Source organism: Silurus meridionalis, chromosome 25 (assembly GCF_014805685.1).
Source record: "Silurus meridionalis isolate SWU-2019-XX chromosome 25, ASM1480568v1, whole genome shotgun sequence".
NCBI lineage: Eukaryota > Metazoa > Chordata > Actinopteri > Siluriformes > Siluridae > Silurus > Silurus meridionalis.
This window is the reverse complement of record NC_060908.1, coordinates 11,942,160-11,964,689: the sequence shown is the minus strand read 5'-3', so window position 1 is coordinate 11,964,689 and position 22,530 is coordinate 11,942,160. Positions and strand designations below refer to the sequence as shown.

The 22,530-nt window shown below is 37.1% G+C and overlaps 1 protein-coding gene across 5 annotated transcripts in view; it reads left to right on the top strand.

Annotated features, from left to right (window-relative positions):
* garnl3 (GTPase activating Rap/RanGAP domain like 3) overlaps positions 1–22,530 on the top strand; it is an 81,790-nt gene that overhangs the window by 52,200 nt on the left and 7,060 nt on the right. For 3 of the 5 annotated variants that reach the window (XM_046839265.1, XM_046839263.1, XM_046839266.1), the window contains exons 4-24: positions 1,055–1,154; positions 1,997–2,115; positions 2,506–2,570; positions 5,516–5,579; positions 5,692–5,718; positions 6,325–6,400; positions 6,536–6,634; positions 6,764–6,867; positions 14,329–14,437; positions 14,574–14,619; positions 15,377–15,483; positions 15,715–15,830; positions 16,686–16,808; positions 16,984–17,058; positions 17,853–17,967; positions 18,258–18,284; positions 18,537–18,641; positions 19,689–19,805; positions 20,110–20,285; positions 21,738–21,896; positions 21,988–22,054. In XM_046839265.1, coding sequence (XP_046695221.1) covers positions 1,055–1,154; positions 1,997–2,115; positions 2,506–2,570; positions 5,516–5,579; positions 5,692–5,718; positions 6,325–6,400; positions 6,536–6,634; positions 6,764–6,867; positions 14,329–14,437; positions 14,574–14,619; positions 15,377–15,483; positions 15,715–15,830; positions 16,686–16,808; positions 16,984–17,058; positions 17,853–17,967; positions 18,258–18,284; positions 18,537–18,641; positions 19,689–19,805; positions 20,110–20,285; positions 21,738–21,896; positions 21,988–22,054 — 1,996 coding nt within the window. The remainder of the gene's footprint in view (positions 1–1,054; positions 1,155–1,996; positions 2,116–2,505; positions 2,571–5,515; positions 5,580–5,691; positions 5,719–6,324; positions 6,401–6,535; positions 6,635–6,763; positions 6,868–14,328; positions 14,438–14,573; positions 14,620–15,376; positions 15,484–15,714; positions 15,831–16,685; positions 16,809–16,983; positions 17,059–17,852; positions 17,968–18,257; positions 18,285–18,536; positions 18,642–19,688; positions 19,806–20,109; positions 20,286–21,737; positions 21,897–21,987; positions 22,055–22,530) is intronic. The other 2 variants (XM_046839267.1, XM_046839264.1) reach the window with 1 other exon arrangement.

The following is a 22,530-nucleotide window of genomic DNA, read 5'->3' as shown; positions in this document are numbered from 1 at the left end:
TCGCAAATCGGTTGCCTTGTGATTACACAAATGACATGAAAATGAAAAAATGAAAAATGAAAAAAAAAAAAGATTTAATACCTTTAATAAATATTATGACCATTCACATTATTTATAATGTAATTGGAAGATTTGACAGGTAGAGAATTTTTTTTCTCATTTGTTTTTAATAACCTGTACTAGTGTACTCCAAAATGTATTTTACCAGTTTTGGTGGTATAATGGTGCTTTTTATTTATTTATTTATTTTTTTATACTTGTCACGTAGTATACAGCACAGTGAAATTCTTTCTTTGTGTATCCCAGCGATGAGGAAGCAGGAAGCAGATATGATACAGCACCTCTGGAGCACAGAGGGGGCTTCAACATCTGACCCTCTAAAACAAACCAGAGCCTTAATTACAAAGCTACCACTTCCCAAATAATATAAAGTAATATAATTAGAGTTATATAAGTAGAGTATAATTAGAGTAGAGTAGACACTCGATCATGGCAGAGGAATACCATTCAGAAATTATTCAATCATTATATCACCCAAGCACGGTGACTATCAACAGATAATACAACCAATAAAATTACTCGCCTCTTCTCTTGTGACTATTGTTTATTAATAGGTTTTTTTTGCCATGTTGTTGTATTTCCTCTATTCTTTATTATTTCTCCATCTCTGCCTGAACTAGACATATACAGCTAATATTGCTCCTCAAGACAAGTCACCATTCACACAAATTGATTGGGTCATACAAATTCCCGTGTGGGCTACAGGGGAGGATGGGAATGAGTCAGTTCTTCGTCCAAGAAAACGAATTTGTTTCCTGCCGCTAGTTTTATTACTGTGATTGTTTATTCGGTTCTCAGCCTTTTAGAATTCAACATATTTCCTAAGCTGTCCGGTTTTCACTTGATAAATGTGAACTAAATACTTTCTAATGAAAGTAAGATTCAAGCACACTTATTACTGACCTCAGACTGGGTCTTTTGTTTATTTTAAAAAAAGGAAAAAAAAAACTCACACAACAAATAATACTGTTATTGTTTTATTTTTCTTTGGTAGAATATAGACTACACACCAGGAACTTGGAGGAGAACCGATGTCCATCTGGAGAACCCAGAGTACCACACCAGATGGTTTTTCAAGTACTTCCTTGGAAAAGGTGGGAGTTAAGCTTCCAGCAGTGATAGAGTATTCCCTCTTCCCTCCATCATTCTTCAGAGGTCGTTTTGTTGTTATTTACCCAAAACCGATCGATAATGCGGATCATATCTGACCTTACTAATAGGATTTGGCAATAATGAAAGCCACATTAGCATACAGGTTACCTTTTAAATTGAATGCTATAGGAATTCTTAATTCTTTTTACCCTAATTATGCAATAAACCCAGATACTAACACTTTAGAGATTCACAGAGACACAATTTCAGACACACACTCACTTGAGACAAAAACAAAACATTCTTACGACTTGCTCTGTGTAATAACATTGTCAATACAAAGTGTGCAGACCAATATACTAGCATCAATATTTTCTTATTCTCTTTCTTACACACACACACACACACACACACACACACACACTTACTTAACTCCACAATAAACACACATCTCCACTGCATGCCCAGAAAGCAGATGCCTACATTATGTCTTCTTAATTCGTTTAAAGCAGTGCACTTACTTTTTTTACTGAATGGGAGGGAGGGATCCAGAGGGAGAGAGATGGAGCGAGATGAAGAGAGAGAACGAAAATGTGACACAGGCAGGGTGGGGACAGTGAAACAGAACAGATCCTCATCCTGTAATTGCATTTCAGGCTTTATTCATTTATCTTCTGTCTCCTAACCACCCCTGCGCATTTGCGCAGACCAGCTTTAACGGATGTTTGAGCTTTTCCAAAGTCATTTGAGATCGCGTGTATACTATAAGTGCGTATGTGTGTTTTTATAGGTATGCACGCTCTTTTTCATCTCTAAGGTCACTCATTCTACATTTTGCCTTCAGTCCATCAGAACTATGTTGGTGTGGACGCAGAGAAGAACCCATTCTACTTATCTGTGGTCTTGTCAGACCAGAACAACCAGAGGGTTCCTCAGTACCGAGCCATCCTTTGGCGCAAAACGGTAAGAGAGAACGTGGCTCTAATGATCAGTGAATCATATTATCTACCTGTTTCCAGTCATCCTGCTTAGCCACTCAGAAAAGAGTGCAGGAGAGCTAATTAGTTGATATCATTATAGAGGCTGATTTATTTTGTGTGTGAGGGGGGGTTAATACTGTATACACACATTCCCTCATCCACCAAATAAATCAATAATTACACAAATCTATTCCACCAGTGATTATTAGGAAAGGTCAGATTAATGAAGTACATGCACTGCTGCATAACAGATAACATTGTTTTTCTGCTGTGTCAATTTTTTTATTTATCTCTGCAGAAATGGCAGTATTATTAAATCCAAATATCAGCCTAATTACTGTCTGTCTGTGTGCCGCAATTTGTTGTTTTGCAGGGTACTCTTAAGATTAGCCTTCCCTACAGCCCTACGAAAACTCTATCAGTCAAATCCATATTAAGGTAAGCGGTACTCCATATTAATCCACGCTAAGGTTACCTGTGTGCCATGTCACACTGTCTCTAACACACCTGTTTTACACACATACACTACAGTATATAGATGAAAGCATGTGACTTTCACTCTTCTGGGAAGATGTTCCACTAGCAGGGTTAATACGCATTTTTGTATGGGGATCAGTATGGAAAAAAGAGTATTGAAAAATGCTTGTGTTTCCACACTATTGCCCAATTCATTTTTCTAAAATATAAAATCAAGAAAACTTTTTATAAAACAAAGGCAAATCTGGGTACATTTGAAAAAAAGGAGTTATGCTAGGCGTTCCCATTTTTGTTTTCAAACGTTTCCCAAATGTTGCTCATCCAAACTGAAACGTATGAAAACGCTTACGTCCCTGTACCGAGCACGAGCAAAAGGTAAGATGCCCCGACCCGCAGCGTTTCCGCCTGCCGTTTATTTGCTTTATGGCTCTTTGAAACGTTGACTAAAAAGATGTCATTGTTTTTAAAAGCCTCCAATTGCACAGACCACATTCGACATGAAGGAAAGGTGTTTTTGTTAATGGACTTACGTTCTGTTTTGTAGTTTCTGGGTACATTGCAACATGGTTTGGTTATAATTTGTATGAGCTACAGTAGCTACAACCTTCCGCCAATTATTCAGATGGAAAATATGATCTTAAAGAACTTCAGGGAAATCTGCATATTCGGTTTTGTAGGACCCCTCACTAGATTTTGCTTGTAGAGGTTTGTGCTCATTCAGACACAAGGGTGTTAGTGAAGTCAGGTACGGATGTAGGTGAGGTGAGGAGGCCTGGGGTGCAATCAGCATTCACATTCATCCCAAAGGCTTGAGTTCAGAGCTCTACAGCAGGAGATCCACATATGACTGGAAAAGTCGGTTTCACAATACTTGTGTCCATGCAGTGTACAAAGCTTTCCATGTAGTACAGTAGACTTGGAATGGCCATTGAAAGTACAGCAATCCCCCGTTTATCGATGTGGTTACGTTCCAAAACCACCCGCGATAAACGAAAAACCGCGATAAACGGCCGCCACCCCAAAATAGGTTTTTTTTTATTGTTTATGCTGTAAATCGTCCTCCCACACACTTTAAACACACACAAAACATTTGCAAGTATATAGTGAGATGAATTTTGTCCAAATTTGTAGAAATACAGTGCACCGTATAACGAGTACATGTACTGTACATTATTAACATTTGACTTTATTTTATAATGAATAATTCTATTTGTATTAATACATTTAATTATTTCAACATAAAACTTTTGGTCTATCGCACTATTCCCGAGAGACTGGGGGCACGAGATTCGAACCGCTCTAAAGTGGGGGTTACTGTATTGGGGGATTTCACATGGTCCTGGTATTGTATAGAACAATGTCAACACAAAATCAGAAAACAGAAGGAAATTGGAAAGCTTTTATTAAGCTGTTAGATTCTCCAAATGAATCGAAATAGTAAAATTGCAAATCACAGTCTTAAAATAAACATTTGTCTTTAGTAGTAGAGAGATTACAAATTATCTGTCTTTAGAATAACGAGACGATGAACTGTAATCTGAACTTAATAAAATAATGTTAAATATGCATCCTATACCATTATAGTAAAAACATTTGCAATATACAGTGTATCCTTTAATTGGTATTCATTCATTCATTCATTCAGCAATTCAGTTTTATCCTGGTAACATCACAATGACCTTTTCTGATAAATTACATGATCTGTGTGTTGCGATACTTTAACTTATTTAAACATTATTAACATACCCAACATCAGGTGAAATGTCTTCTCTCCACTGATATGTAATTACGATCCGTCTCTGGTGATTGATTTCAACTAGACATTGCTAAATACAAGCCTGAGCAGGGTCAAGTGCATCTTGTGATCCCATTACTCAGAATGCTTGTGGAGATGCCCTGGGACACACGTGCGCTTATTTGTAGTTTGAACAACAATGTTTCCCGATGTGTCCACGACAAAAGTCAACTCAGTTGCCAGGTTTGTGATTTTCAGGCATTTTACATAAACTACTTATTAATTTCGTATGCCTGTTTCTTGTTAGCTTTCAGAAAATAATCTCTTCTCAATACTTTATGAGGGATATTCTACCAGCTACTGTTTCTTATTAAACAAATAATACAATAACATGGATTGATTTTAGCACCTGTGTGAAGTATTAAAGACAATTATTTTTTTTTTCCACATTTGGACACATGTTCATCTTCAAATTTTTTATTCACTTACTTCCTTCTCGTTTCACTTCTGCGGGTGCTGCACGCAAAACGAAACATGATTCACCGAGAAAAAGCTGCACACAATGGAGCACAGCCTGATGACAGTCCGAACACAGCTTTTATCAACTCGTCAGAGCACCCAGAGATTTAACAAGGATATGACATCTAATGGCTAAATATAGGCACTTTGTTTGAGTTTTTGTTTGCTATTGTTTAGTATTTTCGGGGCTTGTTTGTGAAGTGACAGCAGCGTGTTTAGTAGCCGCAGGGAAGACGTTGTTTTAGAGTCTGGTATTTGGATTCTGGCACGGCATGGATTCTCTAGTACAATCTGCCAGACCGTAGGAGGGAGTGAAGTCCATGATAGGGGTTGAGAGGGGACGATGCTTAATGCTGGTGACCTTGGGAAAAACGTGAAGCACTGCGCAGACACTAAACCGAGCTCAGGAGACCCTGGAGCTGTGAGATTGATATGACATGAGAAATTCAGTGCAGTATTACAGCTTATGGTCTGCTCAAAGCTCCATTTTTTTATAGATGGTGTTTCTGTGTTTGTTCTTTGGAAAAGTAGGTGACCCCTGTTATGCAATCTTATGAGTGATATGAAGCCTGTTTATTTATTTTTTTTTATTTCTTGTGATGTTATGAAACGATGCTCATAATTTTACAGTGCTTTTCCTCTGTCTCTGCAGTGCTATGAACATGGAGCGCTTTGAGAAGGGTCCTAGAGAGATCCTCAACCCAGAGATCCAAAAGGTGGGAGCCACACCGGTCAAAACCATTTCATTCTGTCTGACTACATTTTTATGTTGCACTGCACTGATATTTCCATATAATTCATTTTAGTTACTGTTTTTAATTTTCACAGGATCTTCTGGTACTGGAAGAGCAAGAGGTGAATTTGGATTTTAGTATATATTTACGAGGTGGTATCAAAACCTTTCGAGAGTAGCCCTGTTTACAAGAAAGCACTTTATTTATCCATATTTACACACTATCACCTTGAAAATAGTCCTCTCGCATAGCAATGCAGCGCTCCCAAATTTTCCTGCCACTTCTGGAATGTGTCCTGGAAGTCTTCTTTTCGAATCACCTTCTGCTATTCGCGCTGGATTTCCAGCGACCTTTGAGCCGGATCTTCTTCTTTAGGACAGAGGGTAAAGTCCGCAGGTACAAAACCTGACGAGTAGGGTGTGTGCGGAATTAAGATCGTGTTGTTTCCGGGCGAGGAGAGTTTGTTGACAGGATGCACACGTGGTCAGAATGGCAGCAGTTGCACAGCTTCAGATGTACACAGGATGATGTCTTTTGGCACACTGATTAATGAAGGTCGGTGCTCCCTGTGACTGTGCGTGCAGCCTTGTGCTGCGATCTGTTGGCGTGTTACAAAACTAGTCTCGAACGTTTTTGATACCTCCTTGTATATACTTCAGAAACAGAATAATGAAAATGATGACACTGACTATATATTAACTTGTATCATGTTTGTATGTTTTTGTAGGGCAGCGTAAACTTTAAATTTGGAGTCCTCTATGCCAAAGATGGCCAGTTGACAGATGATGAAATGTTTAGTAATGGTAAATGCTGCATTGCAGCCCTGATACTTTAATATAATTTGGTATATATATCTGTTTTTTGCAAGAGTAAAACATTAATGCCTGTTTGGCCTGTCTTCAGAATGTCACTAATACATTTTATTTACATCTTTCTAGAGACCGGAAGTGAGAACTTTGACAAGTTTTTGAATTTGCTTGGCGACACAATTTGCCTGCAAGGCTGGGCAGGTTATAGAGGAGGACTGGACACTAAAAGTAATCTCAGAACTCAACACGTGTACAAAATGCATGTCCATTTACATATATCAATTTTCACACACGTTCCCAAACACAAATGTGTTTCTGGTTGTCACACAATTAATTATGCTTTCTTTTTCCCCCTAGATGACACTACAGGAATACACTCCATATATACAGTATATCAGGGTCATGAGCTTATGTTTCACGTATCTACCATGTTACCTTACTCTAAAGAGAATAAGCAACAGGTGAGACCTTTTTAGAATTACAACTACATACAGTATACTACTATTATATTTTTATGTGAAAAATAAGACAATTTTGGGCACCCTGCTATAAGAAGATTTTAATTCTTTAATTAAAGGGTGGTGCGATGCAGGCTGATACAGAGAAGTTACAGTTATTCAAAGTTAATTGGTTTCTGATAACAGCATGTCACAAAGTGTCTGACCTTTTTTATACAACAGAAATTCGACAATGTATTTTATATTGAACGGTTTATCCATTTATAGATAAAACGTATTTATCCTCTTATACTCACCTTCAACAATTCTCAACATTTGTTGATCAGATAGTTTGATTAGAAAATAAGAATGAGCTTGTTTTACTTTGGTGGTTTGCACAGTGTTTTATAAAGGAAAAGATTTTTTAGATTTTTTCTATTTTTCCCACGTTTCAGTCGCATGTTTTAGTCAATTAAGCTGGCAGTGTATTTTTGTGAGTTAGGTAACATTTTCACTATAATAATTAAATAAATACTATAAGAATTAAAGTATGTAATATGTATAATGGTGATATAATATGCACGTTATTGCACGTGACACCCTCCTCCCTGGTCCGTGGAAAAAATGATCTTGCATGAAACTGCCCCATGACGCAAAAAATGTTGGGGACCGCTGTTTTAGATTACCGATAGAATTGCCATGCTGTGGACTACAGAAATGATAAGCACAATTAATGTCAGTATGTGGGTTATACACTGATCAGGCATAACATTATGACTAGGGCTAAACGATTCCTCAAGTAATTGGAATACAAAAAAAGGTTCACATAAAGCATTATGTTTCCCCAAAAACCACTAATACCCGCTTAACTCTGGAGTGCTCTGGACAGGTAAATATGGAAGCTCGTTTCCGCCACATAAAAAAAGCTTGCCTAATTACGACTTTTTTTCTCGCAATTCTGACTTTTCTTTCTCTCAAACATCCAACATTTCTGGTGCATCCACTGGTATCCATGTTGCCGGCCTAAAGTTTGAAGATGTTGTTGTATGAACGAGGTCTCCTCTGCTTCATCTGTCTTGTTCTGTCTCCTTCAGAGCTGATTGTTCGACAGAGGGATCAGAGGCTTAGTTTGATACCATGCGATTCTTCCAGTAACGGCAAGATCTCACAGCTTGTGAAACCACTCCTAAAGTAGACCTCTGTGATTTTATCCATTGTTTTGCGGATCAGTCTATTGATTGTAGCCTTTTTCATTTTCAATGTGTTAAGCTTTCTGGCACTACAGATGGGATTACTGCCGAAGTGGCAAAAAAAAAAAAAAGTCGGAATTGCGAGAAAATAAATCGGATTTGAGAAAAATTAAGTCCGAATTGCGAGGAATAAAATCAGAATTGCGAGAAAAATAATCAGACTTGTGGGAAACAATGTGAATGTGGCGAAAACGGGCTTCCACAGGTAAACACAGAATACGCTGCAGAATGAAAAATGGAGGAACGGGGAGAAAACTGCGAGGGGAGAGGAGAAGATTCAGGCTAATGAAAATGACAGAAAGTTTCCATAGTTTAAGATCATTGCAAACTAAAACATAAAGAAAACACCATACAGTTTATAGAGTAATTTAAAATAGTTGCTTATATTTTCATTTATGATTATTTATTTATTTTTTATTTATATGGCAGTTAAATTCAATTCCAATTCAATTCAATTCATTTTTATTTGTATAACGCTTTCAACAATGAACATTGTTTCAAAGCAGCTTTACACAGATAATGTGGTGATTAAAAGTGAATATGTTCTGTATAAGTAAGTTTGTCCCTGATGAGCGAGCCGGTGGCAACTGTGCCAGGAAAAACTGGCGATAGGAAGAAACATTAAGAGGAACCAGACTCAAGAGGGAACCCATCCTCATCTGGGTTGCACCGAATGTCCATTTGAAGCAGATATACAATGTTGCGGGGTGATGATGATCAGAAGCAAACTGTATTCCTGAGTCAGAGTAGGAGACTGTTGACATTAACTACAGTCCAATCCAAATGCATTAAATGGGTTTAGTTTTTACAGATATTCTTATTTTACAGACATTTTTATTTTTCTAAAAAGGGAACAAATTAGTTCATTTTAAGAGACGTCTTATTTTCTCTTGTAAATTTAGTATGGCTCTTTAGTATCGAAAAAGTACTTCTTACCGGATTAATCGATGGAATAATCAGTAGAATACTCGATTACTAATATCGATAACAGTAGCCGAAATAATGACATTATAACATTATGACAGTGAGTGAATAACACTGATTATCTCTCCATCATGGCACCTGTTAGTAGGTGGAAAATATTAGGCAGCAACTTTTTATCCTCAAAGTTGACGTGTGAGATGCAGAAAAAAATGTGCAAGCGTATGGATTCGATCGAGTTTGACAAGCTAATCTGTGACGGCTAGACGACTGGGGCAGAGCATCTCCAAAACTGCAGCTCTTGTGGGAGGTTCTCAGACTGCAGTGGTCAGTATCTATCAAAAGTGCTCCAAGGAAGGAACAGTGGTAAATCGGCGACAGGGTCGTGGGCGGCCGAAGCTCATTGATGCTTGTGGGGAGTAAAGGCTGGTCCGTATGAAAAGGGGGACCAACACAATATTAGGCAGCTGGTCATAATGTTAACTAATGCCTAATTTGTGTATAAGGAACTACTGTTATAGAAATGAAAATCAAACCATCTGAGCAGTTAGAGTAGAAATTCAACTACATTTAATACATTTTTGTATTTTCATATTCAAATTATTAGTTGGCAATAGGATATTGCTACTTTTGTTAGAGGTTAGTGATTGCATTACAGTACTAAAACCATGGTGTTTACTGAAAGTGGAAACATGATTTTGGCCAATCCAATAGGACACGTGCTTGTCTTGTTTGTGCCAGAAAAGGTACATTAGATCAACAGACCACGTACTCTGCCCATACTCCATAAATGACTACAGTGTGACTGGAGGGGCATTTTAAAAGGGACCAAGCGTTTATTGCGGCAAAAGATGAGCCAGTCCGTAAGCGAGTAGATTAAATGGGTTATAAGGCCGAGGCCGTGATCGTCACAACGATCACTACTGTTGTTCTGACTTTTTCCGCCTGTGTTTTTGTGCATTCTTTAGGGACATTTTGTATTTTCTGTTAGACATTGCAAAATCAGTGCTCTCACAGTTTCACCTTCGTGTCTCCCTCCTCCTTAATAATCCTGTACAATTTGTACATAACTTAATGTGGGGACATCACGTCTTTCTGCCGTCTATGGAAGAGTGAGTCACACACAATCACTGAAGCACCTCATCAACTTGACATGAAATGACAGCAACAATAGATTTGTGGCATTTTCAAAGATCAGACTTATGAGTTAACAGCAAGTTAACGGTTGGCGACGCCGCAGCACCTGTTTCATTTGTAAGTATTCGACATTGTCTAGACTAATCACTAAGGAGGTTCACAGATGAAGCCAAAGCACAGGATCTACTGTCATATTAAATATTTTACTGGACTGGCGAAAAGAAGGAGAATAATTTGCACAGCCTGTTCCCGGAATCCATTAGCGTATGAGGTCTGATCATTAATCAGAAAGGTTGATGTTGTCAGTGTGTGTGCATGGTTGCTTTTGGTATGGAAATGTTTGCTTGAGATTTTTTGCGAGCACTCCCTTTTCCTATTAATTTTTTTATCATTTTAAATAAATTTGTTTCTTAACAACCTCAACAATGCTTCGACATATACCAGGTCCTGCTTAAATCCTTTGGCAGAAAAATGCACATTACTGATGGAAAGATAATATAATGAAAAAAATCAAATATGAAGTTTTAAAGAAATCAGTAAAAGTCAAAGTGAACTTGATAGATTTCCATTGTTAATATCGCTTCTAATTTAACATACTAATTTTGCATTTTTTCCTAATGCTTGGGGAGAATAGGGCTATACTCACAAAATGATCTCTTTCTAGTGACTGGAAATCACATTACAAACTAAGTCTTTGTATACAGTATAGATGTCACATGAGGCAGCTACAATTGATCATCTCTGATATACATTAAAATCTAGGTGTATATATACACATATATATATATATATATATATATATATATATATATATATATATATATATATATATATATATATATATATTTGCTAAAAGGATGGAAACAGCAGTGGTGAATGGGTATTTTAAGAAGAAGGGTGACAAGAGCAGAGGAAGGTGCACATAGGTGGACTATGTTCTATGTAGGAGATGCAACTTGAAGGAGATTGGAGACTGTAAGGTGTTGGCAGGGGACAGTGTAGCTAGACAGCATCGGATGGTGGTCTGTAGGATTGTTTTGGAGGTGAAGAAGAAGAGAAGGAGAGTAAGGACTAAAAGAAGAATAAGATGGTGGAAACTGAAGGGGAAAGACTGTAGTGTGAGATTCAGGGAAGAGGTCAGACAGGGGCTCGGTGGTGGTGAAGAGGTGCTGGATGATTGGGCAACTAATGCATGATAAGGGAGACAGCTAGAAGGGTACTTAGTGTGAATTCTGGATAAATAAAGGAAGACAAGAGACGTAGTGGTGGAATGAGGAAGTGCAGGAGAGCATAAGGAGAAAGAGGTTGTCAAAACAGAATTGGGATCAACAGAGTGATGAGAAAAGTAGGCAGGAGTACAAGGCGATGCGGCAGCAGGTGAAGAGGGATGTGGCGAAAGCCAAGAAAAAGGCATATGAGGAGCTGTATGAGAAGTTGGACACTAAGGAAGGAGAAAAGGATCACAGATGCATTATTCACTTTGAGAATGTTGATGGAGAAGTAAACAGAAGGTCAGAAGGAGTTGCATTGTGTGTTTGTGGATTTAAAAAAGTGTATGACAGGGTGGAGAGAGAAGTTGTGGTATTGTATAAGGAAGTCAAGTGTTTCAGAGAAGTATGTGAGGGTGGTGCAGGACATGTATGAGGACAGTGTGACAGCAGGGAAGTGTGCAGTTGGAACGACAGACTGGTTCAATGTGGAGGTTGGACTGCATCAAGGATCGGCTCTGAGCCTTTTCCTTCTTCCAGTGGTGATAGACAGGTTGACTGATGAGGTCAGACAGGACACTTCTTGGACTACGATGTTTGCTGATGATATTGTGATTTTTGGTGAGAGTAGTGAGCAGGTTGAGACGAGCCTGGAGAGGTGGAGATATGCGTTGGAGAGAAGGGGAATGAAAGTCAGTAGGAGTAAGACAGAGTACATGTGTGTGAATGAGAGGGAGGGCAGTGAAGTGGTGCAGTTGCAGGGAGAAGAGGTAGAGAAGGTGGAGGAGTTCAGGTACCTGGGTTCAACAGTGCAAAGTAATGGAGAGTGTGTTAGAGAAGTGAAGAAAAGAGTGCAGGCAGGGTGGAGTGGGTGGAGAAGAGTGGCAGCAGGAGTGATTTGTGATAGAAGAGTATCTGTGAGAGTGAAAGGGGAAGTTTATAGGACTGTGGTGAGACCTGAGATGTTGTATGGATTAGAGACAGTGGCATTGAGTAAAGGACAGGATTAGAAATGAGTTTATTAGAGGCACAGCACATGTGGGATGTTTTGGAGACAAGATTAAGGAGGCGAGATTGAGATGGTTGAGATGGACATGTGCAGAGGAGGGACATGGGGTATATCGGTAGGAGAATGCTAAGGCTAAGCCACCAGGAAGAAGTAAAAGAGTAAGACCAAGGAGGAGGTTTATGTATATATACACAAAGTGGAAACAGAATTGTAGACGTCTGTAAATCTTTCTAAATTTACAGATTACTTAGTTGAAGCACCTCTGGCAACTTTTACAGTCTTGAGTGTTTGAAACCAGCACACCTGGATTGGGGGATTTTCTTCCATTCTTCATTGCTAATCCTCTCAAACTGGTTCAGGTTGGATGGGGATTGACGGTGTACAGCCTTTTTCGGGTTTTTACAAGTAAAAACCTAAAAAAAAAAAAAAACACACAACATGGCCTATTTAGGATGATGATTGTGACACAGGGATGATTCATCTCACTTTTACACATCTGAACACTTTTATTCAGTTTTTTTTTTCTACTGTTGATAATATCAACTGGTTATCAGTTTCAACTTTTAGTTTATGCATGATTCTTTTTTGTGTTTATCAGACATGAGGTTGAGTGTGAGTACAGCTCTTAAGCTATTCAGAGCTTTCAGAGCTTTCATAGTTCCCAACAGAAGGCTTTTGAAAACACCTGCACTTGCTCAAGGCCTTACTTCCCCTTTACTGAGCACCACTTGAACTCTTACTGTCAGTCTGCATTTACCAATGATGCCTGTGAAAAGAGCACATACTTCATTTTCTCTCTCTATCACTCTCTCCCTCACGCACGCACGCACACACACACACACACACACACACACACACACACACACACACACACACCACAGACGCGACAATTATCAAACATGATTGCAGCAAAGTATATTGGATGCACCTATGATATTAACTAGGAATATTTCTAGATTATATTTTTCACTGCCTTACATTTTATTTATATCATCCCTATTTTAGTGAAAAAAAAATGTTTCATATGATCAAATGCAGTTTTATGTTTTTACTGTTTTTATGTTTTTCAGTTTGTCTGCCTGTTTCCCAAATACTTGCTTCCTACACAAAATGTAATACAGTGCGACCTCGATACTCGCAGGGGTTACGTTCAAGTAACAAAAAATCGCTGGGTTTTGACTCTCCTTTTGATGGTTCCTTTTTCAAGGGGAATTGTACATTTACGGTACTCTAAACTCAACAAAAATTGTAAATTACTTGAAATAAATAATACAATAATAAAATAGTTTTTCAAACATTTCGTAATATGTAATTTACTAGTACAAACTCAGTTTTGTGATGTTACTTGAAACTTTGTCCGTTTCCAAATGAAAAGTCGCGAACTATTGAGGTCGCAAGTGTCGTGTATAGAGTCAAGTATAAAGGTTCCACTGTAAATTATGGGATTGTGCACAAAAAAGAAAAAATAGTCTGAATATGTGTAGTTGGTGTTTGACAAATGATATTGATATCATTTCGGTCTTTTACTACATCACTTACAAGTGAAGCCATTTAAATATTACAGTCAAATTACAGAAAACTGATTTTACACTGAAATTTCACTTGCATTTGTAGAGATCACATGACTGTCATACTGTAGAGTTTTCAAAAAGTGGACCATGTCTGAATGAAGTGTTTGCAGATATAATCAAATGTAAAAGTTTAAATTTATTATGCAATTTATTATTACATAATGACTTTAAGAAGGCTTGTGCAGGTCTTTAGAATCCAATTTCTCTTACTATATAAAGTAATTGTGCTTTATGTCACTAGGCAGATTTCACAAGCAGCACTCAAGACTGAAAATAGTAAAACATTGGATTAAAATGAAAACATATTTTTTTGTTTGTTTTAATTAAATCGATAAGATTGAATAAATGAAATATTATTATATTAACGTCTGTACTTTCTGGCCATTTAGGTGGAGAGAAAGAGACATATCGGGAATGACATTGTCACCATCGTATTCCAGGAAGGAGACGATGCCTCCCCGTCTTTCAAGCCCTCCATGATTCGATCTCATTTCACACGTATCTTTTTACACAGTTTAAACACTTTTGACTAATTTAGAGCTGAATAGTTATGTTATGTTCCTTTATATTAATTATTATTTTATATTAAATGAATGCTTATAATATTAATATGTATCCTTAACTGACTTTACAGATATTTTTGCCTTAGTTAGATACAACAGTCAGAATGACAGCTATAGGTATGTTTCTATATATGATGTTATATTTTTATATCATTAGTTTGTGAGTTTTGTTTGGTAAGTGCCATTTTTTTATTATTCTTGATTTTTGTATTAAAACACACACACACACACACACACACACACACACACACACACACACACACACAAATGAAGAGTTTCCTGTTCCTAGTCACCAAAACATGCAGAAAATAAAAAGTATCAACAAGAATATACTCAGATTGCACAGTATTGTACAGTAAAAACTATTGAATTCAAGTGTTGTGATTATTGTACCCCACATGTATTTATCACATTTCTTTTACATAATTAAACTGTGTTATGTTTGCAATTATTGATATCAAATATTGATAGAGCAGATTTTTTACTTTTTTATTAAAATATATAATTCAAACAACACATCACAAATAACGTGTCAAGAAGGTCAAGATCATACATGGCTGCTTGCTTTAGTACAGTGCACTGCACTGTTATGAATCATTTGATGTGAAATCACACATATGCATGTACAGTATATGGGGACGTAATGGATGTGATCAGCTTTAAAAGAGGTGCGCCAAAGTAATGAAAACGTTCTAAGTTCATAACATTTAGGCAAGTTTGGAAAAAAAAAAAATATTCCAGTAGTATCTAAGGATAAAGACTGTCTGCTTAGAGCTATATATGAAAGTTGTAGCATAGACGATCCCACATAGTGTTGAAAGGTTGTAAAGCCATGGTGATAATAAATATGATATAATGTAAAACTTTGTTTCAGGTTGAAGATTTTCTCAGAAGAGAGTGTACCGTTGTTCGGACCACCCCTTCCTTCACCGCCAGTATTTACAGACCACCAGGAGTTCAGGGACTTTTTACTAGTCAAATGTTAGTCTGCTCTTTTTTTTATTTAATATAATTTTTTTGAAATCTTAATTATTGTCACTAGCTATTAAAGAATGTGCAGCAAATCGTGATAACACTAGAATCATTAAGCACCTGACAAACTTTTCTTCATATTTAGTTATTTCAGTGTGAATGTTCCTCATTAATGTCTGTCACATCTGTCTCTTGGTATTTCTCTCTCTCTCTCTCTCTCTCTCTCTCTCCATCTCGCAGTAATAAATGGAGAGAAAGCCACTCTTGAGACCCCCACGTTTGCTCAGAAACGTCAGCGGACTCTTGATATGCTGATCAGAACTCTGTTTCAGGACCTCATGCCAGACCTGCACAAGGTACCTACACTAATTATCAACTAATTAACACTTTTCTCATTGCCTGCATCCTGTTCTTATGGCACAGCAGCCTCATTTCGGTGTTTATACCCCCTTATTATCTTGCCTCTTAGTCTGAAGAAACTCGCCTTTCTCTCACCCTTTCTTTGTCACCTTTCAGTGTTTAATCATGCTCTCACTCCTTCTAATTTTACAATTCCGACTGTGTCAATGGCTAACACACTAAATTCTTAGTAGAAATTAGGAATTGGTTAGATTTTTGTTTGTAGCAATAAATAAAGTAATTTGTGGGGGAAAAGAGAATCAAAAGGTTTAGTCATTATTATTATTATTATTATTATTATTATTATTATTATTATTATTATTATTAATAGTAGTAGTAGTAATATATAAAACTATAGTTTTTTATTCGTTTTTTATTAGTTACTACCCTACCTACATACTATAACACATTTCTTAATTTTTTCTTATTAATTTCTTTATATTTTTCATATATAATTTTTTTACATATTCTTGTTTCCATATCACATTCCTTGTATTTTTATATAGATCTATATCAGATGCCTAGTTTTCATATTATTATGGCTGATTCTAGCTGAAAAACCTTTAGCACTGCACCCCTAGGTTTTAGCCTCAACCTCCCTTGCCCTAGATTTATGAGTTTTATTATTGCTAAGCTTCTAATACTGTTTCTTAACAACAAGTTCTTATCCAGTGCCTGCTCTGATGCCTCTTGGCTACCTTCTATTTCCCTGTTCTGGATTTCTGCATTTTTCCCCCCCTGGGTCCTTCTCTAAGACCCGTGTATGTTTTTGTGTGTGTGTGTGTGTGTTTTTTGTGTTACTGCTCCTGTAGGTTCCCTTTTCTCCACAGAACATGTTAAACCGTAGGTCCTTTAGTGACGTGCTGCCTGAATCACCCAAGTCAGCTCGCAAGAAGGAGGAGGCACGCCAGGCAGAGTTTGTCCGGATAGGGCAGGTATTGAACACTCTGTACACAACATGTGCATCACAGGGCTTTATCCTGCATTTTCCTAAATAAATGTTTTAAATGTTTTGAAATATGCATCGTTTAATCCAACACAGAAACCATTAAAAGGGGTAGCCTTGTAGCAGACTTTCATGGCAATGTACTTATGTGTTTGTTGTCCTAGGCATTGAAATTGAAGACCATAGTTAGAGGGGATGCACCTACTAGTCTAGTCAACACTGGTCTTTGCAGGAAAGAGGTGAGAAGAACTTTTAGAGAACTTGCAAGGAACATTTATGTTCTGTTCACTAGTTTGCGATAGACGATATTGATTTAACGAACTTGGTTAGATTCCTTTCCCAAACTGCAATTACATTGGTAATTTAATACCCGGTGATGCTAATAAAGCAGTTATTAAGGATGAATAATGAACATGACCATTTTTATTGCACAAGCAATATATCTGCTCCTGCACCAACTACCTACCAAAACTATCTTAATAGATTTTTAGGAATACAAAAAAATTCATATATTTTTAAGGATATATTATTACCACACTTATAATCTCTATTTTCTGTATATTTGAGACTCTTTTGAATGCTATGAGATGTTAAACTTCTTTGGCAAAGCATGTACTACTGCATATACAGTAGTGTCCTGCCAAAATTCAGTTTATTTTATATTGTGTTGATCACACTGTTAAAACTACTCTGGAATTAACATTATACACAGTAGATATATGTAGGAAAGTATTGCGTAAACCATATACAGTATGTACACTACAGACTTTAGGCATACAGTTGATTTAAGTGTTATGCATCATATATGATAAACATCATATACAGTCCTTAATTTAAATAGATATTAATTATGTTATGTTTATTCATGATTAGCAATTTAAAAAAAGGGCATACTTCTAGAAAGTGTGCATGTGCACACAAAATAATATGAAACAGCATTTGTAGTATTATTGTCTAATGGTGTATTATTGCATTTCAGCACCCATTTAAAAACTGCAAAGAATTGTTGCTAGCTTTATATCTAATTTTGCAGCCATGGGAGTCGCAGTCTTTTTACAGTAGCTTTGCACATGAAATCGTCTGTGGAGATTCCTGGGGGCAATCGTTATTGGTAGCCACAGACTCAGCTGGGGTCGTGTTGTTAGAGGGTAAGAATATCTCATTATCAACCACCAGCGGTTCACATGCTGAAAATAACGTGTAACACTTTTTTTTTCTTTTTCTTTTTTTTTTTACAAGCTCTGTTAAAGCTATAACTGTAACTTCAAATATAGTATTTCTCCAAATATAGTTTTTCATACATAAATATGTGAATTTCTGTACATTGTCAAATTTTGAAGCCCGTCTCAAAAATGTATATAGAAAGACATACATTGCGATAAAAATAATTCATATATCGCGTACATGAATTAAATCTGTTCTTGCTTTGTTTTTGTAGCCTCGGATCCCTTGCTTTCTAGTGCAGGTAAGATATAATCAGTACAGGTGGATTAAATGCTACATATTTAATTTCTAATTAATTGTAGTACCTGTAGTAGTAAATAACAGATTATGTCATACTCTGAAAATATACACTGCACATGATGGTAATAAAGCCGAGACAACTTCTAATACAAAGTAGTTACAGGTTTATGTTACATATATAATTTTTTTATATGTATATTTATCTATTTATTTGCTAAATAACTGTTTACTGTTATTTTCCATTCCTTATCAGACTCTCCATCCCTGCCTCCGGTTCAAGTGATCGACAAGACTCTGGCAGTTAAACAGATGCATGTACTTGAACCTCAGGATCTTCTTATTATGAGGGCTGATAAAGGTTTGTGTTTGTGAGAAAGTGTTCGTTTGAACGTCTGCTTTTTGTTTAGAAATGATTAGTACAAAGAAAGTAGAAATTCCGGTCAAAGTGTTTATCTATTCGGGGAAAGCTTTACTTGTATTAATCACTGTGAGTATGTTGCTGATCACTTTTTGCTTTACAACTGAGTGAAATCACACTAGTGAAACTAACTTGGTGAGCCGAGGTTACTGTCTTATTTAGTGAGTTTCTATCCGAATCTCAGTTTTTCCAAGGATTTCCTGTATGTTGCTTTTTTTTATGCTTTTTAGCATAGACCTGACAACCAAAATAAACAGAGCAGATGAAATAATGAAAAGTAATAAGGAAGACAGAATGCAAAGAATGTGTGCAAAACAGTATCTTGGGTCCTAATGAGCTCTGTAACACCTGTGGAAACAGCACTTTCCTATAAACACTCACAGACACACATACAGAGTTAGTGTGAGTCTTAGGTTTTACTGTTATCTATATTCAAAGCTCATTAGAGAGACATGAGTGGAAATAGCAGACACCTATACAAAACACTGTCTTTCAGAGTTTCTGGTTCTAGTTAGAACCACCTGAAGTAGGATCTTTTGCAGAAACCAGACAATCTCTGTATAGTTACGCCAATTTAACAGCCAGCAAACAAGAAGTATAAGAAGTCTTATAGTATAAGAAGTCTGTTGGACTTCCTTTAGTGTGTATAAGCGCAATACGTTTACTTAAGAAGCGAACACATCAATAAAGCAAAAATAGCAGTGAAATGTGTTGAATAATTGTTTTGGCATGTTATTAACTCATAATCAACAGGCCTGCTTGACAAATAGAAGAAAATCAATTCGGCTTTCTGTAATGAGGAACTGCTGCGCTTGATTTATCGCCTGGCTGTGTTGGACTCAAAACATGACAGCAGTGTCTTTCCTACAATCAACATCAAATTAACATAAAAACAGCATGTTGCGAAATTGATGCAAGATAAAACATTATAATCTGCCTTCTATTTCTTATATCAGTGTCACATATGTGTTTTCGCTTGTATTTCAGGGAAAGACGCCCGACTGTACGTGTATAAACTGAGCGCTCTTAAGCGCGGGATCGAGGAGAGGCAGCTGGTGCGCACCAAATGTGACAGCAGAGAGAACAAACTGGAGAAAACCAAAGGTATAAAAGATTTTAACTGTACACACTGATATGTAAACTTGGAATTATTCCGCAGTTTATTTCATATTATGCCAAGTAATCACTGCAATGGCTACAAATATAGTATTTATTATTAAGAACATTTTTATTTGTCATACCCATGTTTGTAATTGTATGACCAATACCCATGTGTTTATACTGTAGGATGGCAAGAGAGGAGGATATTTTTTAGATTGTATTGGCCATACAATTGATACCAAAAATATTGGGGTTGGGGGAAAGGGGTAAAACAACAATTTTAATTTGGTTTATGTTGTCAATTTAGGCTGCCATTTGTATTCCATAAACACACACCATGGTGTGGAGCTTCGCATTGTGGCGGCGATCAGGAACAAGCTCCTCCTTATAACAAGGAAACACCCGCGTCTCGACTGCCTCAGCTGTGTCAGCACAAGCATCGGTGCGAGTGACTCCCCTGTTGAGGAGTTCCAGTACATCCGGGTAGGAGAGGATGAGAAAGTATACTGATAAGATTTGCTTATACTGAATTAGCGAGGTTCGAATCTCGCGGTTTATCGCGTAATTGCATTTGACACATGACTAATTTGTTTGGCTGATTTTCCCCGGTCTCTCACGGATAGCACCATAGACCAAAACACTTTTAGAGAATTATTTTTATGGGTTTTTTTATGTTAAAATATTGAAATGCATTGATAAAAATATAATTATTAATTATGAAATAAAGTCAAATGTAAATACAGTACAGTAAGCACTTCCTTATTTGGCAAAGCACATACCATAAGAAATCAATAGCATTACAGTAGCTTGTTTATTGGTTGAAGTGTTCTCTGACATAAAAAAGGCGGAGTAAAAGAAATACGTCACCAGATTTAGCCAATAAAAGTAAAGAATGCGTTGACGTGTATCTTTAACTCAGCCTCATTTTTGATATCATAGGACACTTCAAAAGGTTTTTTGCGGACACCTGATCATAAGTATGGTATGTGCTTTTTGAGCAGCGATTTCCAAATTTAGTCCCAATTTGCTCTAATAATTCCCTTCTGGGAAGATGTTCCAATAGATTTTGGAGTGGCCTTGTGCTTATTCAGACTAAAGGGTGTTAGTAAAGTCAGATACTGATGTAGGTGAGGTGCAGCAGCCTGGGGTGCAGTCAGCGTTCCATTTCATCCCAAAGGTGTTTAATAGGATTGAGGTCAGAGCTCTATAGCAGGAGATCTTTCACTCCAACTTGTGTAAAGCATATCTAGGGGCATTGTCATGCTGGAACAGGTTTGGGTCTTCCAGTTCAAGCAAAGGAAAAATTTTAAGCTACTGCATCCAAAGATGTCCTGTACAATTGTGTGCCTTTAAAGTTTGGGAAAGAAACACATATGGATGGGAAAGTCAGGTGTCCTAATACAGGTGTTCCAGGCCTAGCTATGTATAATTCAGCTGGTTTCACAGAATAAACTGCAAACAGTGTCTTACAATGGAGCATTACTTAACTCAAGCTCTATGTAGGCAAAGGCCTGGGAGGAAAGTTCAATTATGGCACCAATATCACATGTTAGTGGAGTCCAGCTAACATAGCAGACTCGCTAGTGAAAGCGTTATGCGGTTATGGCTAGGGAGCACTACACAATCCCGCTTAAAGTCACTTACTGGCTTAGCCAATAAGGGATGAATACATATAAAAAAAAAATTGTCTGCAAGTCAAAAGTCACTATTGACTGTTATCATCTTCTAACAACTAACACATGATATTGACTCAGGTAGCACGATTCTGCCTGTGTGCTGTATTTTTGTCTCTGCTGCTTTCATGAAGTGTAAAGCAAACATCGACTTCTGTTAGAGCAAATCCTTACATTTGGCGAAGCTGAACACAATACGACAGGCTGTGCAGGAATCGCAGGGAACCATTGTCCTTGATCCCTGTCTGTGTATGCCACACAGGAGATCTGCCTGTGTGATTCTCCAGTTGTCATGGCATTGGTCGATGGGCCGACAGGAGAGAATGATCACATGATCTGCGTGGCATACAAACACCAGTTTGACCTGATCAATGAGAGCACAGGGGACGCCTACCGACTGCACCATGTGGACTCCAACCGGGTCAGCAGCACACGTAGATACTCATAGATTATGTCTAGCACGTCGATTCGCAACCAGCTGATTGTCGGTGTGCGTGGGTTTGTTTTTGCAGGTCAATTTTGTAGCGGCTATAGACGTGTATGAAGATGGCGAGGCCGGGTTACTGCTCTGCTATAACAGTAAGTGTCTGTAAAAATGTAGCAAAATAATAACAATAACAACAACAATAATAACAATAAAAATGCAGTAATATCTAAAAAAATCTGACATTTGGCACTCAATTTTTGCCATCTTCTTTATTCATTTATCATTATATCAGTCATAGTATTTACATTTTTTAATTGGATTAAAATGTTATGTTATATTATAATACGTTTTTAAAGCTGATAGTTATTAAGGGTGGACACTATTAGTCAAGAAAAAAACGTGTAAACTACAGACAGGTAACCTGTAAAATTGACGTAATTACTATTGACGTATTCAGAACTGTTTTGCACACATTATATATATATTTTTTTATTCGTAATGAAATTTGATTAATTTTGTCTACAAGCTGATTATTATCCCATAATGGCAAAAACGTATTACAAATGTATTACAAATCCAAAACTAAAATTCTTCATTCTATGTATTCAGACCCCTTTAGAGGACAATT